This window comes from Salmo trutta, unplaced genomic scaffold (assembly GCF_901001165.1).
Source record: "Salmo trutta unplaced genomic scaffold, fSalTru1.1, whole genome shotgun sequence".
In the NCBI taxonomy this organism is placed as follows: domain Eukaryota; kingdom Metazoa; phylum Chordata; class Actinopteri; order Salmoniformes; family Salmonidae; genus Salmo; species Salmo trutta.
The window spans coordinates 285,580-288,079 of NW_021823456.1; the positions used below are offsets into that span (position 1 = coordinate 285,580).

General features: G+C 41.0%; 1 protein-coding gene across 1 annotated transcript in view; it reads right to left on the reverse strand.

Annotated features, from left to right (window-relative positions):
- The window catches only part of LOC115191033 (CCR4-NOT transcription complex subunit 4), a 33,651-nt gene extending 31,344 nt beyond the window's left edge, over positions 1-2,307 (reverse strand). The window contains exon 1 of the mRNA XM_029749035.1: positions 2,292-2,307. Coding sequence (XP_029604895.1) covers positions 2,292-2,307 — 16 coding nt within the window. The remainder of the gene's footprint in view (positions 1-2,291) is intronic.
- Between the last annotated feature and the right edge of the window lie 193 nt (positions 2,308-2,500).

The window sequence follows — 2,500 nt, forward strand, 5'->3', positions numbered from 1 at the left end:
AATAACATCTTACTACAGAGAGTACTGTACTCCAATAACATCTTACTACAGAGAGTACTGTACTCCCCAAAACATCTTCCTACAGAGAGTACTGTACTCCCCAATAACATCTTCTACAGAGAGTACTGTACTCCAAAACATCTTCCTACAGAGAGTACTGTACTCCCCAATAACATCTTACTACAGAGAGTACTGTACTCCCCAATAACATCTTCCTAAGAGAGTACTGTACTCCCCAATAACATTTCTACAGAGAGTACTGTACTCCCCAAAACATCTACTACAGAGAGTACTGTACTCCCAATAACATCTTACTACAGAGAGTACTGTACTCCAATAACATCTTACTACAGAGAGTACTGTACTCCAATAACATCTTACTACATAGAGTGGTAAATTGCATTTTGTTCTAAAGAAAAGACAAAGCCCTTTGCTTATTCACTTCACAACAAAAAATGACTACTAGTTGTATCTGCTTGTTTGGGGAATTAGCCTGCTAGTTTACTATGCTAGTTGTATCTGCTTGTTGGGGAATTAGCCTACTAGTTACTATGCTAGTTGTATCTGCTTGTGGGGAATTAGCCTACTAGTTTACTATGCTAGTTGTATCTGCTTGTGGGGAATTAGCCTACTAGTTTACTATGCTAGTTGTATCTGCTTGTTTGGGGAATTAGCCTACTAGTTTACTATGCTAGTTGTATCTGCTTGTTTGGGGAATTAGCTACTAGTTTACTATGCTAGTTGTATCTGCTTGGCTGGGGAATTAGCCTACTAGTTTACTATGCTAGTGTATCGCTTGGCTGGGGAATTAGCCTACTAGTTTACTATGCTAGTTGTATATGCTTGGCTGGGGAATTAGCCTACTAGTTTACTATGCTAGTTGTATCTGCTTGTTGGGGAATTAGCCTACTAGATTACAACTAGTGTATCTGCTTGGCTGGGGAATTAGCCTACTAGTTTACTATGCTAGTTGTATCTGCTTGGGGGAATTAGCCTACTAGTTTACTACTAGTTGTCTGCTTGTTTGGGGAATTAGCCTACTAGATTACTACACTAGTTGTATCTGCTTGGGGGGAATTAGCCTACTAGTTTACTATGCTAGTTGTATCTGCTTGGCTGGGGAATTAGCCTACTAGTTTAATGCTAGTTGTATCTGCTTGGCTGGGGAATTAGCCTACTAGTTTACTATGCTAGTTGTATCTGCTTGGCTGGGGAATTAGCCTACTAGTTTACTATGCTAGTTGTATCTGCTTGTTTGGGGAATTAGCCTACTTGTTTATCAACTTGTTTATCAAGCCAGGTGTGTTTTATATCTCATGATGGCGTTTCACTACAAAAGGTTTTGCCTTCTTTTGACATTTTTCCAAGCCAATCCGAGTTGTATTGAGGTAGGCTAACGTTAGCCAGCTAACTAAGTAGCTAACTAGATAGATCGCTAATGTCAGCTATTCTAGGATTGATAATGATGATCAAAATATAACATAACCAGATAATAACCCATCAGTCTGTGGTCTAATACCTGTATATCACCCACCACCAATGGGGACCAACCAACTCTAACCACCTATTCCACATGATAGGGTCCTTCAGCAAGTTTGTTTAAAAAATTAAAGAAATTCCCTTGACTAAGAATCACTAGAGACTTAAAGCCACAAGGTAGAATACATTTCAAACGTTGCTTGTTGTGAGAGGGGGGAGGTTAGAGTAGAAACAATAGAATGTTTAGTACATTTAAAACGTTGCTTGTTGAGAGACGTGGGGGGAGGTAGATGTAGAAACAATAGAATGTTTAGTCGACTTCAAACCGTTGCTTGTTGAGAGAGTGGGGGCGGTAGATGTAGAAACAATAGAATGTTTAGTAGACTTCAAACGTTGCTTGTTCAGAGAGGGGGGGAGGTAGATGTAGAAACAATAGAATGTTTAGTAGACTTCAAACGTTGCTTGTTCAGAGAGGGGGGAGGTAGATGTAGAAACAATAGAATGTTTAGTACATTTCAAACGTTGCTTGTTGAGAGAGTGGGGAGGTAGATGTAGAAACAATAGAATGTTTAGTACATTTAAAACGTTGCTTGTTCAGAGAGTGGGGGAGGTAGATGTAGAAACAATAGAATGTTTAATCGACTTCCTCAATAGTGGGTCCAGATGATCCACCACCTCCATGTTAAATCATCTTTATTTAACTACTCTGATGATGGCCAGGCTGATGATCATCTCTGTATTTCTGTGTGGAAACAGATGTACATGATGTTAGCAGCACTTCCTCCATAGCCTTCAGTACGTTCAGAGGATACCGCTCTCCGGTGACATCCCGACTGTTGTCATAGGAAGGTCCGGACCTTGACGCACGCGCCACTGTCACGTAACCGATCCTCTGACACTACGAAGACGCTGACGGAGACAGCTGATGGGCGTGGGTAGTCATAGCAACAGTCCTATGTGGCGTCTGTCCTGCCGTGGTGTCACCTTCTGTGTATGATCTGATTGACAGCTTGGGGTTCCA